This window comes from Coregonus clupeaformis, chromosome 9, assembly GCF_020615455.1.
Source record: "Coregonus clupeaformis isolate EN_2021a chromosome 9, ASM2061545v1, whole genome shotgun sequence".
In the NCBI taxonomy this organism is placed as follows: domain Eukaryota; kingdom Metazoa; phylum Chordata; class Actinopteri; order Salmoniformes; family Salmonidae; genus Coregonus; species Coregonus clupeaformis.
The window spans coordinates 18,563,404-18,584,810 of record NC_059200.1 but is presented as its reverse complement, the minus strand read 5'-3'; the positions used below and the strand labels follow the sequence as shown (position 1 = coordinate 18,584,810).

Below are 21,407 nucleotides of genomic sequence, written 5' to 3'. Positions count from 1 at the left end.
AGTCTTATTCTGGTGACATGATAATCGATGCTTGGCTGCCGTTTGACAAATAAAAATGATCTTTGTCTTTTGTCCATAATCTCATATAGGCTATACCTGCGCTCTAGCACGCAGATAGCGCTGTTGGCTAGAGCGCACTTGCCAAACCAGTGGGCACACTCACTATATAACGCAATTTGTTTTGTGAAAGAACCATCAGTAGAGTTGAAAATGCAATGGAAACCAATTTAACTTGTATTTTTTATTCGGTACATGGGGAATTGAACTGCAAAAGGTATTTTTATGTGCACTACGTCATCACGCACAGCCTTTTATCTGCAAAGAGTCTATTTGATGGTGGGAAAATGGGCGTATTGTTATGCGGATTTTAGAATATCCACATGAAAATCTGTCGCCAATTGGATGGAAACCTAGCTATTAACTCATTTCTTAATTTACCAAAAACATCACTTTAAGAACCCCAAGTTAAGAAATTACTTATTTTTAAATTGAATGTAATCAATCTGTATCAAATATGGGGTGAAGTTGGGTGACCCCGCTACCAATTTCTCATTGTAAACAAGTTTTCTCTGTTTTGGTATTGTAGAGGGAGTCTGATGTCTTAATAATGCACACTGATGTAGCCTGCAGATTTCACCCAACATACTCCTTCCTCGAAGGGATTCCTAGAGAGCATCCTATCAGAGTCCCGGGAGATGGCCTAGCATCTGTACTTGGAAAATTCCTAAATGTCCTCTGGAAGCCAACCACAGTTATTTAAGTTATGCTTTAAAGAAGCCGCGGCCGGTCTTTCACCAGTGAATCTTCATCTGGGAGATCTAAAAGTAACTCTCATTTGGTGCTATTAATCTCAGGATTACCTTGATATCAAACCTTAAACCTCCCTGCTGCTAGTTGGATGTAACAAGGCTGGCACTGTAATCTTACCACTGACAGTGTGGTGAAGAAGGCGCAACACTGCATCTTCAACCTCAGGAAGCTGAAGAAATTTGTCTTGGCCCATAAGACTCTCACAAACCTCTACAGATACATATTTCGAGGGCTTTCTGTCAGGCTGCAGAACTACCTGGTACGGCTACTGCACCGCCTGCAACTGCGGTCAGCCCAACGCATCACCGGGGGCACACTGCCTGCCCTCCAGGACATCTACAGCACCCGGTGTCACAGGAAGGCCAAGAACATCATCAAGGACCTCAGCCACCTGAGCCACGGCCTGTTCACCCCGCCACCATCTATGAAGAGGAGACAGTACATGTGCATCAAAGCTGGCACCGAGAGACTGATGAACAGCTTCTATCTCCAGGCGCAACAGTCATCATCATAATAATAATAATAATATGCCATTTAGCAGACGCTTTTATCCAAAGCGACTTACAGTCATGTACGCATACATTTTTACGTATGGGTGGTCCCGGGGATCGAACCCACTACCTTGGCGTTACAAGCGCCATGCTCTACCAATTGAGCTACAGAGTCATCACTAGCCGGCCTCCACCCAGTACCCTGCTCTGAACCTTAATCACTGTCACTAGCCGGCTACCACCCGGTACTCTACCCTGCACCTTGAGACTGCTGCCCTATGTACATAGTCATTAAACACTGGTCACTTTAATAATGTTTACATACTGTTTTACCCACTTTATAAAAATGATGAGGTTTTTGTCACATAAACCGTAGTAGTATGGCACACCTGGAGCAAATTCGGGTTAAGTGCCTTGCTCAAGGGCACATCGACAGATTTTCCACCTTGTCTGCTTGGGTATTCGAACCAGCGACCTTTCGGTTACTGGCCCAACGCGCTAACCAGTGGCTACCATGTGTATATACTGTATTCTAATCATGGCTCATCCTATATAACGACTGCTGTACACATAAAACATAAAAAAAAATATTACCCCCTTTTTCACCCCAATTTCGTGATTCGATCTTGTCTCATTGCTGCAACTCCACAACGGGCTCGGGAGAGGCGAACGTCGAGTCATGCGTTCTCCGAAACATGACACGCCAAGCCGTGCTTCTTAACACCTGCCCGCTTAACCCGGAAGCCAGCCGCACCAATGTGTTGGAGGAAACACTGTTCAACTGACGACCGAAGTCAACCTGCAGGCCACAAGGAGTCACTAGAGCGTGATGAGCCAAATAAAGCCCCTCCGACCAAATCCTCACCTAACCCGGACGACGCTGGTCCAATTGTGCGCCGCCCTATGGGACTCCTGGTCACCGCAGGTTGTGACACAGCCTTGGTCCGATCCCAGCGTCTGTAGTGATGCAGTGCCTTAGACCGCTGCACCACCCTGGAGGCCTGTACACACCTTTTCTATTCACATACTGTCCATCACAGGTGGCCGGTGGCACCTTAATTGGGGAGGACGGGCTCATAGTAATGGCTGGAACAGAATGTTTCCATGTGTTTGATACCATTCCATTAACTCCATTCCAGCCATTAGTATGAGCCGTCCTCCCCTCAGCAGCCTCCTGTACTGTCCATACTGTCTATACACCCCATTCACGTACATACACACTGACTGTACCAAACATTACATCCTAATATTGAGTTGCACCCCCCCTTTTTGCCCTCAGAACAGCCTCAATTGGTTGGGGCATGGACTCTACAAGGTGTCAAGCGTTCCACAGGGATGCTGGCCCATGTTGACTTCAATGCTTCCCACAGTTGTGTCAAGCTGGCTGGATGTCCTTTGGGTGGTGGACCATTCTTGATACACATGGGAAACTGTTTAGCGTGAAAAACCCAGCAGCGTTGCAGTTCTTGACACAAACCGGTGTGCCTTTCACCTACTACCATACCCCATTCAAAAACACTTAAATATTTTGTCTTGCCCATTCACCCTCTGAATGACACACATACACAATCCATGTCTCAATTGTCTTAAGGCTTAAAAAGCCTTCTTTAACCTCTCCTTCCCTTCATCTACACTGATTTAAGTGGATTTAACAAGTGACATCAATAATGGATCATAGATTTCACCTGGATTCACCTGGTCAGTCTATGTCATGGAAAGAGCAGGTGTTCTTAATGTTTTGTACACTCTGTGTATATTTGTTTTTTCCAGACTCGGACATTACACTTTTTGATACTGCTCATTCTGATATGTCTTAATAATTGTATTAACTTGTGGATGATGTGTGTGTTATTGTGTTGCTAGATATTGCTGCACTGTTGGAGCTAGAAACATCTGCATTTCACTGCACCTGAGATAACGTTCTGCAAAACTTTGTACGCCACCAATAAACTTTGATTTAACATGAAATGGAAAAACTCACTGTTGTCTTGGTCAAATCATGTTCAGTTTGAAAGCTAATCGTAACACTAACTACCCCTATTATGAGGAAGAGGAGAGAGGCCTACGTGGGAAAGGTTTCTCAAAGTAGTTTACCGTACTGTTCACCTGGTTGGCAGCTTGTATATGAGTGTTCTTGTTTCGCTCCTGTAGGTAGGTGTGTGTGTGTGTGTGTGTGTGCTATTATGTGAGTCATACCTGTATTTCAATGAATCTTTATTCCAAGACTGCCTTGTTTGTGACTGGCACGGTTGGCTCGGCTGATTGGAGAACGCGCTCTACTTACACAGTGGGAGAAAATTCCTACGTGTCGAATAGAGCAGGGAGTAGGGCAGGTTCTGAGTAGGGCAGGTTCTGAGTGGGGCAGAGCAGGTTTGGGGCAGAGCAGGTTTAGGCCTTCGTGAAATGTTGTTTTTCTTTGAAGTGCAGTGCTGTGATCCATTTCACATATAACAACATACAGTAACAGCTAGTGTGTTTTGACCTCTGTTTCCATGGTGATGAGTTGAGCTACATATGTTTGTAGGTCAAAGGGTAGGCTATGTAATGGCTAAAACAAGGGTAGGCTAATAGGCTATATCAATTCATTATATTCCCAGTCAGTCTTCAGTGAGAGTGAAGAGCAAACATGCTTGGCAAGTAGGGCTGGGAATGGCCATGGACCTCACCATACCATATTATCACAACACTTAGGTGCTCATACCATATGTATTGTGGTTCTCATGATTCTACACAGTGTATAAAACATTAAGAACACCTGCTCTTTCCATGACAGACTGACCAGGTGAATCCAGGTGAAATCTATGATCCCTTATTGATGTCACTTGTTAAATCCACTTCAGTCAGTGTAGATGAAGGGGAGGAGACAGGTTTTTTTTGTTGCCTTGAGACAATTGAGACATGGATTGTGTGTGTGTGTGTCATTCAGAGGGTGAATGGGCAAAACAAAACATGTAAGTGCCTTTTGAACGGGGTGTGGTAGTAGGTGCCACCGGTTTGTGTCAAGAACTGCAACGCTGCTGGGTGTCATGCTCAACGGTTTCCCGTGTGTATCAAGAATGGTCCACCACCCAAAGGACAACCAGCCAACTTGACACAACTGTGGGAAGTATTGGAGTCAACATGGGCCAGCATCCTTGTGGAACGCTTTCGACACCTTGTAGAGTCCACGCTCCGATGAATTGAGGCTGTTCTAAGGGCAAAAGGGGTGCAACTCAATATTATGTTCATAATGTTTGATATACTCCGTGAATATGTGTTGTGATTCGATATTGTGATTTTATGTTCCAAACATATTGCTCACTACAGTGAGGGGAAAAAAGTATTTGATCCCCTGCTGATTTTGTACGTTTGCCCACTGACAAAGACATGATCAGTCTATAATTTTAATGGTAGGTTTATTTGAACAGTGAGAGACAGAATAACAACAAAAAAATCAAGAAAAACGCATTTCAAAAATGTTATAAAATGATTTGCATTTTTAATGAGGGAAATAAGTATTTGACCCCTCTGCAAAACATGACTTAGTACTTGGTGGCAAAACCCTTGTTGACAATCAGAGGTCAGACGTTTCTTGTAGTTGGCCACCAGGTTTGCACACATCTCAGGAGGGATTTTTGTCCCACTCCTCTTTGCAGATCTTCTCCAAGTCATTAAGGTTTCGAGGCTGACGTTTGGCAACTCGAACCTTCAGCTCCCTCCACAGATTTTCTATGGGATTAAGGTCTGGAGACTGGCTAGGCCACTCCAGGACCTTAATGTGCTTCTTCTTGAGCCACTCCTTTGTTGCCTTGGCCGTGTGTTTTGGGTCATTGTCATGCTGGAATACCCATCCACAGCCCATTTTCAATGCCCTTGCTGAGGGAAGGAGGTTCTCACTCAAGATTTGACGGTACATGACCCCGTCCATCGTCCCTTTGATGCGGTGATGTTGTCCTGTCCCCTTAACAGAAAAACACCCCCAAAGCATAATGTTTCCACCTTCATGTTTGATGGTGGGGATGGTGTTCTTGGGGTCATAGGCAGCATTCCTCCTCCTCCAAACATGGGCGAGTTGAGTTGATGCCAAAGAGCTCGATTTTGGTCTCATCTGACCACAACACTTTCACCCACTTCTCCTCTGAATCATTCAGATGTTCATTGGCAAACTTCAGACGGGCCTGTATATGTGCTTTCTTGAGCAGGGGGACCTTGCGGGCGCTGCAGGATTTCAGTCCTTCACGGCGTAGTGTGTTACCAATTGTTTTCTTGGTAACTATGGTCCCAGCTGCCTTGAGATCATTGACAAGATCTCCCGTGTAGTTCTGGGCTGATTCCTCACCGTTCTCATGATCATTACAACTCCACGAGGTAAGATCTTGCATGGAGCCCCGGGCCAAGGGAGTTTGACAGTTATTTTGGGTTTCTTCCATTTGCGCATAATCGCACCAACTGTTGTCACCTTCTCACCAAGCTGCTTGGCGATGGTCTTGTAGCCCATTCCAGCCTTGTGTAGGTCTACAATCTTGTCCCTGACATCCTTGGAGAGCTCTTTGGTCTTGGCCATGGTGGAGAGTTTGGAATCTGATTGATCGATTGCTTCTGTGGACAGGTGTCTTTTATACAGGTAACAAACTGAGATTAGGAGCACTCCCTTTAAGAGTGAGCTCCTAATCTCAGCTCGTTACCTGTATAAAAGACACCTGGGTGCCAGAAATCTTTCTGATTGAGAGGGAGTCAAATACTTATTTCCCTCATTAAAATGCAAATCAATTTATAACATTTTTGACATGCGTTCTTCTGGATTTTTTTGTTGTTATTCTGTCTCTCACTGTTCAAATAAACCTACCATTAAAATTATAGACTGATCATGTCTCTGTCAGCGGGCAAACGTACAAAATCAGCAGGGGATCAACTACTTTTTTCCCTCACTGAATATGTCTGCTGCAAGAGAGACGCGAGAGCATGAGAAAATTAGTTTTGATCAGTCAGGGAAATAAAAGTGACGACATGTTTAGTCACAATAAAAAAAATATGGAGAACAAGCTATAGGATGAAAAATACAGGAGTTTTGACGCAGCTACAGCCGACTAGCGTTAGATAACGCTACCTTTTCTTTATAAGTAGACCTATTGACCAAGGCAGACTCAGGCTGCCAACAATGTTATCCATTTCAAAGCATTTCGACTGTTGTGCGATACAAGATGTTTAATTATAAAATGCCTTAATGTTTTTTTGTTGTTGTATTTTTTTTAGAATGAAACCAGAGTTCTCCGTGTCAAGGTTGTGGCAGGCATTGATCTGGCAAAGAAGGACATTATCGGAGCCAGGTGAGAATGAGCTAGGCTATATTTGTGTGTGTTTAGCTACCACTACTTCCCTGCTGCCCTTTGACTTCTCTAGAACATTCCAAATACATTGCGCAAACCTAGACTAGTAAACCCTGAGCCAAACCTAGATCAGTAAACCTTGAGTCAAACATTCTCAATGATTACTAAACTGACTTTACACTCCAACTTCAATTCTCATGACCCAGATCCCACAAGTTAGGAGAAAATTAAGCATCATGGTTACATGAATTTCCACAAATGTTTTCTTCTGAGAAATTGTGCGAGAGCTACAGTGGGGGAAAAAAGTATTTAGTCAGCCACCAATTGTGCATGTTCTCCCACTTAAAAAGATGAGAGGCCTGTAATTTTCATCACAGGTACATGTCAACTATGACAGACAAAATTAGAAAAAAAAATCCAGAAAATCACATTGTAGGATTTTTTATGAATTTATTTGCAAATTATGGTGGAAAATAAGTATTTGGTCAATAACAAAAGTTTCTCAATACTTTGTTATATACCCTTTGTTGGCAATGACACAGGTCAAACGTTTTCTGTAAGTCTTCACAAGGTTTTCACACACTGTTGCTGGTATTTTGGCCCATTCCTCCATGCAGATCTCCTCTAGAGCAGTGATGTTTTGGGGCTGTCGCTGGGCAACACGGACTTTCAACTCCCTCCAAAGATTTTCTATGGGGTTGAGATCTGGAAACTGGCTAGGTCACTCCAGGACCTTGAAATCCTTCTTACGAAGCCACTCCTTCGTTGCCCGGGCGGTGTGTTTGGGATCATTGTCATGCTGAAAGACCCAGCCACGTTTCATCTTCAATGCCCTTGCTGATGGAAGGAGGTTTTCACTCAAAATCTCACGATACATGGCCCCATTCATTCTTTCCTTTACACGGATCAGTCGTCCTGGTCCCTTTGCAGAAAAACAGCCCCAAAGCATGATGTTTCCACCCCCATCCTTCACACTAGGTATGGTGTTCTTTGGATGCAACTCAGCATTCTTTGTCCTCCAAACACGACGAGTTTAGTTTTTACCTAAAAGTTCTATTTTGGTTTCATCTGACCATATGACATTCTCCCAATCCTCTTCTGGATCATCCAAATGCACTCTAGCAAACTTCAGACGGGCCTGGACATGTACTGGCTTAAGCAGGGGGACACGTCTGGCACTGCAGGATTTGAGTCCCTGGCGGCGTAGTGTGTTACTGATGGTAGGCTTTGTTACTTTGGTCCCAGCTCTCTGCAGGTCATTCACTAGGTCCCCCCGTGTGGTTCTGGGATTTTTGCTCACCGTTCTTGTGATCATTTTGACCCCACGAGGTGAGATCTTGCGTGGAGCCCCAGATCGAGGGAGATCATCAGTGGTCTTGTATGTCTTCCATTTCCTAATAATTGCTCCCACAGTTGATTTCTTCAAACCAAGCTGCTTACCTATTGCAGATTCAGTCTTCCCAGCCTGGTGCAGGTCTACAATTTTGTTTCTGGTGTCCTTTGACAGCTCTTTTGGTGTTGGCCATAGTGGAGTTTGGAGTGTGACTGTTTGAGGTTGTGGACAGGTGTCATTTATACTGATAACAAGTTCAAACAGGTGCCATTAATACAGGTAACGAGTGGAGGACAGAGGAGCCTCTTAAAGAAGAAGTTACAGGTCTGTGAGAGCCAGAAATCTTGCTTGTTTGTAGGTGACCAAATACTTATTTTCCACCATAATTTGCAAATAAAATCATTAAAAATCCTACAATGTGATTTTCTGGATTTTTTCAATTGGTCTGTCATTAGTTGTACCTATGATGAAAATTACAGGCCTCTCTCATCTTTTTAAGTGGGAGAACTTGCACAATTGGTGGCTAAAAATACTTTTTTCCCCACTGTATATCCCCCCTTCTGGAAATGTTTAAAATAAAAGCTTAACAGACGGATAGATAACCAACCTGCATATCTGTTGCTTAATGCTCCATTGCATAAGATCTCTGTGTGTTGTTTCGGTTGCTTAATCAAGCAATCATTTGCCTCTCACCTGCAAGGAATTCCAATGCCCTCCTGCCCAATGCAAACCCCCCACAAAAAAACACTAACTCATTACCTTTATAAAGAGCACACCCCATTTAGTTAAACATTTCTACTCTACTCCATTTTTTTGTGTTCCATGGAGTGCAGCAAGACCTTCTAGTGGACTACGTCCCAAATGGCTCCCTATTTGTGCACTACTTTTGACCATAGTGCTCTGGTCGAAAGTAGTGCACTATATAGGAAATAGGGTGCCATTTGGGACGCATGTGTATCTCGGCTCGTTCATTTGTTGCCGGATTACGTGCGTTGATGTGCAGAAGCGTTCACAAATAGCCAAGTTTCTATAATGACTATTGTTGGAGGGGTAGATGTATTTATACTGAACAAAAATATAAATGCAACCTGCAACAATTTCAAAGATTTTACTGAGTTACAGTTCATAGAAGAAAATCAGTCAATTTAAATAAATTCATTAGGCCCTAATCTATGGATTTCACATGACTGGGCAGGGGCTCAGCCATGGGAGTGCCTGGGAGGGCATAGGCCCACCCACTGGGGAGCCAGGCCCAACCAATAAGAATGAGTTTTTCCCCACAAAAGGGCTTTATTACAGACATAAATACTCCTCAGCATCCCCTCCTCAGACGATCCCACAGGAGAAGAAGCTGGATGTGAGGTCCTGGGCTGGCGTGGCTACACGTGGTCTGCGGTTGTGCGGCCGGTTGGATGTACTGCCAAATTCTCTAAAACGACGTTGGCTTATGGTAGAGAAATTAACATTCAATTCTCTTGCAACAGCTCCGCTGGACATTCCTGCAGTCAGCATGCCAATTGCATGCTCCCTCAAAACTTGAAACATCTGTGGCGTTGTGACAAAACTGCACATTTTAGAGTGGCCTTTTATTGTCCCCAGCACAACGTGCACCTGTGTAATTATACTTCTGTTTAATCAGCTTCTTGATATGCCACACCTGTCAGGTGGATGGATTATCTTGGGAAAGGAGACATGCTCACTAACAGGGATGTAAACACAACATTTGTGTGCGTATGGAACATTTCTGGGATCTTTTATTTCAGCTTATGAATAATGGGACCAACACTTTACATTTGTTTATATTTTTGTTCAGTATAGATGAATAACCTTTTTTTTCACTCAGTCTATTTAAAAAATGGACACAAACCAGTCTTCTCCAGTTGATTTAGTATATTTTGATGCTGACCTCACAAAATGAATTTCTATGTAATTGGACAGTAAAGTTATGGTATTGGTCTCTCACACATGTAGCCTAATCCACATGGGTACATTTCATCAAACCCTTTTACCATTCCCTTTGAGCGCCATAAAGTCCAGCTGAGGCTCGTTGGTCAATCAAGTGCACGATTGGCTGGTTTAGTAAGCTTCAGGGAGAAAGGACTGGAGACCGCAGCAGACAGGTTGGTAGCTAAAGTACTTTCAGCGTTTACTCTGCCTCACTGAGCCTCTGTACCCTGAGACCCTCCTAGCTCTGGTCCGTGGCAGTGGCCTCTCCCCAGGGTCTCCTACAGGCCTACATACCCTCTCCCCAGGGCTCTCCTACAGGCCTACGTACAGCCCCTCTCCCCAGGCTCTCCTACAGGCCTACGTACAGCCCCTCTCCCCAGGCTCTCCTACAGGCCTACGTACAGCCCCTCTCCCCAGGCTCTCCTACAGGCCTACGTACAGCCCCTCTCCCCACCTCTGGTTTGGATCCTATTGGCCTAGGCTATTCTATTTCTCCAATATCTTTATCCTTTCCTCTCATAATTGTTTTTCTCCTGTGAAACAGCAGGAAATTAACAAAGTCTTCACTAGACCAGAGATTTCACATTAGTCTTACCAGAATGGTTCTCTAATCACATCCTCGTTGCAGCCTAAAAACGTAAAGCTGACTGATGTACGTGATATATACATGCATGATAATGAACATCAGCTCCAAGAGTAGGTTACAGTAGAATAAGTCAAAGCCCATGGAAAAGCAATAACTAGCTAACTTCCCTCACTAGGAGAGCGATGTAAATCTTATCCAGAGCAACTTACAGTAGCGAGTGCATACATTTTCATACTTGTCCCCCGTGTGCATCGAACCCACAACCCTGGTGTTGCAAGCTCCATGCTCTACCAACTGAGCCACACGGGACAACTGTAGAATGGATCCCACACAATAGGGTTTCCCCATCCATTGTATATATACACGCCTCCCCCCATTCAAGGGATAACACTGCCACACATGAACCCCTTGACCCAGTATAGTAGTGCTGTTGTACAGTGGGGGAAAAAAGTATTTAGTCAGCCACCAATTGTGCAAGTTCTCCCACTTAAAAAGATGAGAGAGGCCTGTAATTTTCATCATAGGTACTATGACAGACAAACTATGACAGACAAATTGAGAAGAAACAAATCCAGAAAATCACATTGTAGGATTTTTAATGAATTTATTTGCAAATTATGGTGGAAAATAAGTATTTGGTCACCTACAAACAAGCAAGATTTCTGGCTCTCACAGACCTGTAACTTCTTCTTTAAGAGGCTCCTCTGTCCTCCACTCGTTACCTGTATTAATGGCACCTGTTTGAACTTGTTATCAGTATAAAAGACACCTGTCCACAACCTCAAACAGTCACACTCCAAACTCCACTATGGCCAACACCAAAGAGCTGTCAAAGGACACCAGAAACAAAATTGTAGACCTGCACCAGGCTGGGAAGACTGAATCTGCAATAGGTAAGCAGCTTGGTTTGAAGAAATCAACTGTGGGAGCAATTATTAGGAAATGGAAGACATACAAGACCACTGATAATCTCCCTCGATCTGGGGCTCCACGCAAGATCTCACCCCGTGGGGTCAAAATGATCACAAGAACGGTGAGCAAAAATCCCAGAACCACACGGGGGACCTAGTGAATTACCTGCAGAGAGCTGGGACCAAAGTAACAAAGCCTACCATCAGTAACACACTACGCCGCCAGGGACTCAAATCCTGCAGTGCCAGACGTGTCCCCCTGCTTAAGCCAGTACATGTCCAGGCCCGTCTGAAGTTTGCTAGAGTGCATTTGGATGATCCAGAAGAGGATTGGGAGAATGTCATATGGTCAGATGAAACCAAAATATAACTTTTAGGTAAAAACTAAACTCGTCGTGTTTGGAGGACAAAGAATGCTGAGTTGCATCCAAAGAACACCATACCTACTGTGAAGCATGGGGGTGGAAACATCATGCTTTCGGGCTGTTTTTCTGCAAAGGGACCAGGATGACTGATCCGTGTAAAGGAAAGAATGAATGGGGCCATGTATCGTGATATTTTGAGTGAAAACCTCCTTCCATCAGCAAGGGCATTGAAGATGAAACGTGGCTGGGTCTTTCAGCATGACAATGATCCCAAACACACCGCCCGGGCAACGAAGGAGTGGCTTCGTAAGAAGCATTTCAAGGTCCTGGAGTGGCCTAGCCAGTCTCCAGATCTCAACCCCATAGAAAATCTTTGGAGGGAGTTGAAAGTCTGTGTTGCACAGCGACAGCCCCAAAACATCACTGCTCTAGAGGAGATCTGCATGGACGAATGGGCCAAAATACCAGCAACAGTGTGTGAAAACCTTGTGAAGACTTACAGAAAACGTTTGACCTGTGTCATTGCCAACAAAGGGTATATAACAAAGTATTGAGAAACTTTTGTTATTGACCAAATACTTATTTTCCACCATAATTTGCAAATAAATTCATAATAAATCCTACAATGTGATTTTCTGGAGATTTTTTTTTCTCATTTTGTCTGTCATAGTTGACGTGTACCTATGATGAAAATTACAGGCCTCTCTCATCTTTTTAAGTGGGAGAACTTGCACAATTGGTGGCTGACTAAATACTTTTTTCCCCCACTGTAAAGCCTATCTGTGCTGTAGCGGAGGACTGAGGTTGTGACTGCTTGTTCTATGCTTTATGAGTAATGCTCACCTGCCAGGACGCATGTGTTAGCATCCTGACGTCCCGCTAGCAGCGGAGTTACTATAAGGAGACCGTGTGTACAGCAGCGTGCTGCCTGGGAGGCCTACTAGGTGTTAGGCCTACTATTGTATAGCTGTGAGTTTCGAAGGCCTCTCCTCCGGTGCTGTGTCCATAAGGCTGTGAGTGCTCAGGAGTTGCTGGGTGTCTGAATGAAACATGCCAGAATCTAGTGGTACTAATGCCAACAACGGACCACATTGACCACATATCTCTGGCTCAGGGTTTCCATTAGGAAAATGTAATTTTCTGTCATTTGGGGATGTTTGATTTCTGATTTGTCTTAACTCAACATGTCCACCACTAATAAGCTGAGCTTCTTAGTATTATTTTTTTCTTCACCTCACACAGTAAGGAAAGGAAATACATATATGATAGCCTATATTAAAAAAATATTAAAAAGAGGACTGAGCACGCCCCCATTCTCATTGACGGGGCTGTAGTGGAACAGGTTGAGAGCTTCAAGTTCCTTGGTGTCCACATCACCAACGAACTATCATGGTCCAAACACACCAAGACAGTCGTGAAGAGGGCACGACAAAACCTTTTCCCCCCCAGGAGACTGAAAAGATTTGGCATTGGTCCTCAGATCCTCAAAAGGTTATACAGCTGCACCATCGAGAGAATCCTGACTGGTTGCATCACCGCCTGGTATGGCAACTGCTTGGCCTCCGACCGCAAGGCACTACAGAGGGTAGTGCGTATGGCCCAGTACATCACTGGGGTCAAGCTTCCTGCCATCCAGGACCTCTATACCAGGCAGTGTCAGAGGAAGGCCCTAAAAATTGTCAAAGATTCAAGCCACCCTAGTCATAGAATGTTCTCTCTGCTACCGCATGGCAAGCGGTACCGGAACGCCAAGTCTAGGTCCAAAAGGCTTCTCAACAGCTTCTACCCCCAAGCCATAAGACTCCTGTACAGCTAATCATGGCTATCAGGACTATTTGCACTGCCCCCCCACCCCACCCCATCCCCCTCTTTTACGCTGCTGCTACTCTGTTTACTATTTATGCATAGTCACTTTAACTCTACCCACATGTACATATGACCTCAATTACCTCGACTAGCCGGTGCCCCCGCACATTGACTCTGTACTGGTACCCCCCTGTATATAGCCTCACTACTGTTATTTTATTTTACTGCTGCTCTTTAGCTATTTGCTTTTATTTTTTATTTTTCTTAATTAACACTTTTTTTATTTATTTAACATTTTTCTTTTTAAAAACTGCATTGTTGATTTAAGGGCTTGTAAGGAAGCATTTCACTGTAATGTCTACACCTGTTGTATTCGACGCATGTGGCAAATAACATTTGATTTGATAATAGTGCCTCACAGTCAACCTATAAAGAAAAATCCTTCCAACAATCTCCCCCTCGTGATCACCAAGCCTCGGTGTGAAAGAACAAAATAATCATCATCGGGTGGAAAAGTAATAAAATACCTTTCCCTTATGCACAAACAGCTGTCTGACCCGAGCTGACTGGAGCAGGAAACTCTGAGGGCCCAGAATAGGCTAGTTGATACAATGTTGCAAGTTTGCTAGAGACAGCTTCAGGACTGATCTAGTTGATTGATTTTACACAATGTTGCACTTCACTAGTGATGGTTCAAGTCATGACAGATAGAAAGGGAGGCTGACAGGCTGAGTAGAGAGATGATTGTGATTGAAAGAACCAGAATTTTCATCAGTATATTTTCTACAGTTTTTATTTCAGATTTGTGTATTTTTACTTGGTTGATAATGGAAGTTAGAGGCCAACGGCTGCATTGGCCATCTGAGTTCCATGCACTCATTTAGGCTATTTAGCTATCAATGTTTCCATATGTCAGAGGCTGGTGCTCTCACATTAGTTTAATTTTTATCATTTTAATTACGATTTTACGTAACAATGATTTTGAGAAACAAAAACAGTATTATTGAAATGAAACTATTGCACGAAAATGTGCATATGAAAATCATAACTAGCACGGAGATTGGTAGAAATGGTAAGATAAATTGTAAGCTTCCCCAAACTTGAATTGTAAGCTTCCCCAAAGTCTTTATAAAATAATTGCCTCCAAACAAGGTAAGACATGCCTCAAAATATGAAGTAAAATGTTCAGTGTTCAAACAATTATGTTTTCAAAATGCATACTGCCTCCAGCTCACATTGTAAAGTGGTGGGATAGCCTGCATTGTTTTTTCTCCCGGTCAATTTGGAAGGCAACAATTTTATTTATCAGCTTTACATTTTTTAGGGGCCAAAAGCCGGCAATTCCCGGGTAACGGAAACCCTGCTCTATATTCCCATTGTTCTGTCATTACAAATAATAAAATATGTAACAAATGTTTATTAAGACTCATGGAAATACTGTCCCCATAGCATATCAGGGTACACAGGACTGGCTGTCCTGACTCCTCCTGACTCATCTAAATCACTGTGACATCAGGAGCCTGCCTGGTCAGTAGTCCTGTACTACCAACTTCAATCACTCAACAAAACAACAGGCAGTCAGGTTTACAAACCTGAAATTCTAACCTGGTAACAGATACCACAGGCAGCGAAACTGCTTACAGGTGTACGTACGTTCATGACATTGGACTACACCCAGCAGAACGAGCCTCTATTGGCCTATTGACAAAACACTGAGGCTTAAAATAGAAGTTTGTGTGTGTGTGCATTTTGTGCTTAAAATAAATAGATAGATGGCTGGTTTTATTATGGTTGCTAACAACCAAGCTGGGGTTTGGTTTTAGAGAGAGCATCTGTAGCCAGGCTATTTCCCTGCTCCTTCAGAAGAGCCTGGGAGAGCAACAACAACAAGATCATGGCTGCTCTCCAGCCCTAAATGACTAATTAAAGTCTCCCTGCTGCTAATTGTGTGTTTATGTCGGAGCCTGATCCTTCTTGACTAAACAATGGAACTACTGTGTAGCAGACTGAGAGACTCCTTGGCCCCTGTGTCTGTACTGTATTGCTGCTACAGACAAGAGTCCCCTTGGACACAACTCTGTCTCTCTCACACACACACACACACACACACACACACACACACACCACACCCTCTTTGATGAATGCTTATAGAAGCACAATCGGCACGTCACTCAGTTCGAAAACCTAGTAGTTACTGTAACGCCTCAACCCCTGACAACAGGCCCAGGCTTCACCCCTGGCAACAGGCCCAGGCTTCACCCCTGGCAACAGGCCCAGGCTTCACCCCTGGCAACAGGCCCAGGCTTCACCCCTGGCAACAGGCCCAGGCTTCACCCCTGCAGCACACTGTCTTGAGCCAGTAGCCCTTTGGTGTCATTAACTTGAGCATGAGCGTCTCATCATCAACTGTCTTAATAATAGCGTCTCTTTTCTTTTCTCTGCAGTGATCCCTATGTCAAGCTGTCGCTCTATGTTGCGGATGAGAACAGAGAGCTTGCCTTAGTCCAGACTAAAACCATTAAAAAGGTAACCCCGTCAACTTTCCCTCTGGGGACAATCAAGTTTGATTCATCAACTGATCAGGAAGTCTGTTAGTCTGTAGTTATTATGTAATCCTCTGGTGTTTCCTTCCTGTGTCCTGTGGTGATTAAACAAAAGCAATCTCATTTTATTTGTTTATTTTTTTGATGAATCTGTGCCAAGAAAGTGTTTCCTTTTTGCTGTTTACACTACTAAGCAATGTGAATAGTATTGTGTAAAACCCAGTTAGTTGGAGGATGAAAACCAGCTGGAGACGGCTACAGAACACACTACTGTAGTCTGACGGGAAGACCTTTCCCCAATATTAAGGCTATGTGGGTGAACCTTTACAGCAGAGGGAGCTGTTTCATACAGTTCTGTATATCATCACGTCAATTATAAACATACAATCTAAGGGGACCTCTTGAGGGGATTTTGGAAGCCCTGTTTCGGGATCCTTAGTATTGTCGTATTCTAGGCCTAACCTAACTAACAGGATTGTGGAAGAAATTAGCTAAGAAATAGCATAGAGGTGCTCAAGCACTGGAATTTGCTTCATAGAATGTAGCCCAGTTTTATTTGATGTATGTTCAACCTGACATCACATTTCACAAGAAGGACGATTCCTTCCATCTTCCTACCAGTCCTGTCAGAATAAAAACCATATGGATGTCACATTATTATTCCCAACCACCATCCTCTCCCTCTCTGGGTAAATCTCCTGGGATGACGGCCAGAGAGACTCAGCTCATCCCCCTCCTGGAGCCAGCCAGCCTCCCTAACCCTCCCATGAAGTCAGACGTATGCTGTCCATGGCCCTGGCTGGGATATAAATAGCTGACAATGTGCTGCTATGTGGAGCAGAAGACCCTTTTATTTCACGGTCGCTCCGGGTTTGTGAAGGTGTGCTGCTATGTGGAGCAGAAGACCCTTTTATTTCACGGTCGCTCCGGGTTTGTGAAGGTGTGCTGCTGCCGCAGTCAAAGCATTGTGCACCTGTGCCTCGTGGCAATATAATGCTAATTCTGGGCCGGTATTCATAAAACATATCTGAGAAGGATTGCTGATCTAGGATCAGGACCCCCTTGTCCATGTCCATTATGATCTTAAAGTCCAAACTGATCCTAGATCAGACGATTTATGAAATGGGCCCTGGGATTGACTGTAAACTCTCCTAAGAAACAGGTCAAAGAGTGTCCCTGACAGTGATAGATGTATCACATTTATCAGTGACGTTATGCTAATATCAGATACCACATAGAGGGTTTCTCTTTGCTCAAACAGCAAGGTGGCCCAGGACTGGCTTCGTCTCTTAACATATTTTGGAGTGGTTCTTCTGTTTGGCACGGAACCCTATCAGAATAGATTTGTATGATGCGTCTTCTCAGTCAAAGAGGAGGTAGAGATCTCTCACCATGGTGGAGGAGTGTATCACCTGATGTCACAAATAAGTTATTTTAACAGAGATGTTACTTTATCAAGGATGTAACATGTAGATTAATCAGACTACCTTGTGAAATTGACATTGTGGTGTTCCTAAACTTAATTGACATTGTGGTGTTTCTCTTATTTTAATAACAGGAGGTATTTTAATGAGTCCTCTCACTTAGTTCTCGGACCGATTTTAAAGAAAGTGTAGGCTATTTGTTTCACAGCATGCAGAAAACACACCAACCAACCTCACTAAACTTGTTTAACAATTCTTTTCTTTCAGACTCTAAATCCCAAATGGAACGAGGAGTTCTATTTCAGAGTGAGTTTCTTTACATTTACAGTGCCTTGTCAAAGTATTCAGACCCCTTGGATATCTTCACATTTTATTGTTTTACAAAGTTGGATTAAAATGTATTTAATTGTAATTTTTTGTTAACATTCTACACAAAATACTTTGTCAAATTGGAAGAAATTCGAACATTGTCTAAAAATTATTTTTAAATGTCATAAATGAAATATAGTCGTTGCGTAAGTATTTAGCTCCCTTAGTCCATACACGCTAGAAACACCTTTGGCAGCAATTACAGCTGTGAGTCTTCTTGGGTAAGCTTGAAGAACTTTGAAAATAATAATGGGCAAATGTTGCACAATCCCCAGGTGTGCAAAACTCTTCGAGAGTTACCCAGAAACACTCACAGCTGTAATCGCTGCCAAAAGTGCATCTACAAAGTATAGACTCAAGGCTGTGATTACTTATGTAAATTATATTTCTGTATTTCATTTTCAATAAATGTAAAAACATTTCTGAAAACATGTTTTCACTTGTTCATTATGGGGTATTTTGTGTAGATGGGTGAGATTTTTTTATTCCATTTTGAAATCAGGCTGTAACACAACAAAATATGGAATAAGTCAAGGGGTATGAATACTTTCTGAAGGCACTGTATGTAAACATATTATACCCGTCATTATCCTTCTCCATTTTTATTCAAGGGAGTGGTGCTGCTACACTCCATTTTATTGCCATTCAACACTACTATGGCAAAGTTCCAGCCCTCTAACTATGTAATCAAATGGACCAATTGCATTGTTTACAAGCCCATCCACACGTATGTGATTCATCCAGCTGGCTATTCCTAGAGGAGTAATTGTACATTCAGTGATAGTGTTAGCGATTACGTTCAGCACTAGTATTAGCGATTACATTCAGCGCTAGCGTTAGCCAGTTAGCGATTGGAGATGGAGACTGACACTCAAGAGCATGCTGAGGTTTGGCAGCTGGAAGCTGTTGTGACACACGGGCTAAAAACCAGAGTTAAGATATCAGACCTGGATTTCAGTTTATCTCTAAGGCCTTGACAGTTCATGCAGTTTTGGAGTTCTGATCATGGAATTCTGAACGCGTCATGCATCTACACCTACATTTAAATGTGTGTCCCGATTCCCTTTTCCTGCGCTGCCTCTGTAACTAGCCAACTACTGTAGCTAGCTAGCCATCTAACCTCTGTAACTAGCCAACTACTGTAGCTAGCTAGCCATCTAACCTCTGTAACTAGCCAACTACTGTAGCTAGCTAGCCATCTAACCTCTGTAACTAGCCAACTACTGTAGCTAGCTAGCCATCTAACCTCTGTAACTAGCCAACTACTGTAGCTAGCTAGCCATCTAACCTCTGTAACTAGCCAGCAAAGGTAAAAGGATTGCAAACAGTTTAGCATAACTCTAGCCAAACAAAAACTATATTTCTAAATAAGCGAGACTGTGGACAGGCTGGGTAGCATTTATGAAGCTAGCAAACACGTTCCTCACACGCTAGGAACATATGTCCTCCCCCCTAAAAAAGGTGCCTCTTGCTCTCAAAACACACAGTTCTGGAGACTTGTGGGCGGAGTGCTGCTGACGTCGCCCACTGTATTCCCTTTCGGTAGCCTGATTGTGTCCAGACTGAGGAGCAATCCGCACACAATGCGTCCCTGACCACCTCCTGAAGTGCTCAGCCAGATCTGAACACTATCTGACTACAATGCGTTTTTTTGTGCATCTAGACATGTCTTTTCAATGCGGTCTTCGTACTCTGATAACAGAAGTTGCATTTAAGTGTCAAGTGTAGACACAGCCTAATCTATGTATTGTAGTTTTTTTAAAGACCCCATATCCTATCTTTTCTACATGCTAGATATGCTAATTCATTGCCATTTAGTGTGTTTTTTTTTTTTGTATGTGTGTGTTTTAAAGCTTTTATGCAATAGTTTCTGTGTATGAAGCACCTATTTTCTAGACCGTTTACATTTATTACAGGTCTGCACTAAAAGTGTCACTTCTTCTGTCATCACAGGTTTGTCCCCTGAACCACAGACTACTCTTTGAGGTGTTTGATGAAAACAGATTGGTAAGATTCAGCTTTTGTGAAATTATATTCTGAATGATTATCTTTCAAGCGTTGTAAAGTTGTTCTCTACCTTTCATCATGTTCTCTTTTGTCTGTTGATTTCATTGAAAATGATCTTACAATTTGAAATGTACTTTTGATCCAAAAAAATATCCTCTTTCTACATAACAGAAATTCTTATTTTCACACATTTGTTGTATGACAGCAGTACATCGTTCTTGATAACAATATGATGATAGTGTGTTACCATGGAAATCCTCTAACTATCCCTAACAACATCTAATCATTTTGTTGTATGCAATGCTCTCTCTCTCTCTCTCTGTCTCTGTCTCTGTCTCTGTCTCTGTCTCTGTCTCTCTGTCTCTCTCTCTCTCTCTGTCTCTCTCTCTCTCTCTCTCTCTCTCTCTCTCTGTCTCTCTCTCTCTCTCTCTCTCTCTCTCTCTCTCTCTCTCTCTCTCTCTCTCTCTCTCTCTGTCAACAGAAGGTCATTTCTGATTCTCTTGTTTTCCAATGTTGTCTGCAATCCCACTTCAAATTACATCATAAGTAGCCTATTATCTGTGCATTTAGGAGAAAACACCTTGTTCTTAGGGACCATAGAAATGATATTTCCATATTTGGCACCTTGTTCCTGTTTTGAGTTCTTGGAGGTCACGTGATCAGGGCCTTTATTCATAAAATGTCTCGGAGTAAGAGTGCTGATCTACTAGGATCAGTTTTGCCTTTATTTTTTTGTAAACATTTTATTTTATTTTTTACATACACAAGCTTATACATATGAACAACAGCTTACAGACGCACACAAACAATGACTACATGTCATCTGCCCAGACCCACATGCTCACACCCCCATCCCTAGTACCTGCATTATTGTTTGCCACTTGTCCTTGAATTGTATCAATAGTTTTTTCTTGGTGGCGGAGTGATTGATTTTCCACCTTTTTTAGTATACACCCCCATATGCCATGTCTTGAAATATACAGACAGACGCATTAAAAGTAAGTTTACATTGCAATACCTCTGACAGACAACTTTCTAGCTCCGCCCACAAATTCTGGACTTCATAACATTCCCAGAAAGCATGGATCATTGAGTCATTATTAGTTTTACACTTAAGACATGACTGCCGTTGTGCTGTATAATTTTATGAATTTTGTCTCTTGTATAATAAATTCTATACATTAGTTTATACTGGATTAAGCGTACATTTTTGTTAACTAATTTAGTTAGTTATGCTCCAGCATTCCCTCCATCTTGTGCCAACATCAGTTCTTTCTAAGTCTTGGTTCCAATAGTTAATATTTTTTTCTAGAAGGTTGTCAGTTCGATCGGCTCTCTGCAAGGTTTTGTATATATTCCCTATCATATGAACATCCTTTTCTGACTCAGTTTAGCCTTTTTAGAAGATCATGAATACATTTACATGGACAAAGGGGACCTGATCCTAGATCAGCATGAATACGGGCCCAGAATGTGTTGCTCTGAGAAGTCCAACGTTGTTAAATGGAG

At 42.9% G+C, this 21,407-nt stretch overlaps 1 protein-coding gene across 3 annotated transcripts in view; it reads left to right on the top strand.

Annotated features, from left to right (window-relative positions):
- The window catches only part of nedd4l (NEDD4 like E3 ubiquitin protein ligase), a 101,934-nt gene that overhangs the window by 5,012 nt on the left and 75,515 nt on the right, over window positions 1–21,407 (top strand). For all 3 annotated transcript variants that reach the window (XM_041885376.2, XM_041885375.2, XM_041885377.2), the window contains exons 2-5: window positions 6,534–6,607; window positions 16,000–16,081; window positions 17,790–17,828; window positions 19,845–19,898. In XM_041885376.2, coding sequence (XP_041741310.2) covers window positions 6,534–6,607; window positions 16,000–16,081; window positions 17,790–17,828; window positions 19,845–19,898 — 249 coding nt within the window. The remainder of the gene's footprint in view (window positions 1–6,533; window positions 6,608–15,999; window positions 16,082–17,789; window positions 17,829–19,844; window positions 19,899–21,407) is intronic.